Genomic DNA, 210 nt, shown 5'->3' with positions numbered 1-210 from the left:
GGCCAGACTGGGTTTGCACTGACAGGGCCAGAGAGCCACGAGTGTACAGCTATGGGGACCTGGACTGGGGACACCCCGCACTGTGAAGGTAGAGCTGCTGCTAGAGCTCAGGGTGTCACTGGCCTTGGGGAAAATCCTAGTGTCACTCCAGCTTCTTGGATCAAGCTGTTTAGCATCATAGTCGCCAGACTCCAGCTTGGAGTGTGTCTG

At 56.7% G+C, this 210-nt stretch overlaps 1 protein-coding gene across 1 annotated transcript in view; it reads left to right on the top strand.

The window, feature by feature from the left end:
- Positions 1-88, top strand: part of LOC104498231 (P-selectin-like) — a gene marked incomplete at its 3' end in the record, with an annotated part of 4,601 nt that extends 4,513 nt beyond the window's left edge. The window contains exon 12 of the mRNA XM_010141586.1: positions 2-88. Coding sequence (XP_010139888.1) covers positions 2-88 — 87 coding nt within the window. The remainder of the gene's footprint in view (position 1) is intronic.
- Between the last annotated feature and the right edge of the window lie 122 nt (positions 89-210).

This window comes from Buceros rhinoceros, unplaced genomic scaffold, assembly GCF_000710305.1.
Source record: "Buceros rhinoceros silvestris isolate BGI_N320 unplaced genomic scaffold, ASM71030v1 scaffold21028, whole genome shotgun sequence".
Lineage (NCBI taxonomy): Eukaryota > Metazoa > Chordata > Aves > Bucerotiformes > Bucerotidae > Buceros > Buceros rhinoceros.
Note: the sequence above shows the minus strand (reverse complement) of the source record. Positions and strands in the feature narration are given on the sequence as shown.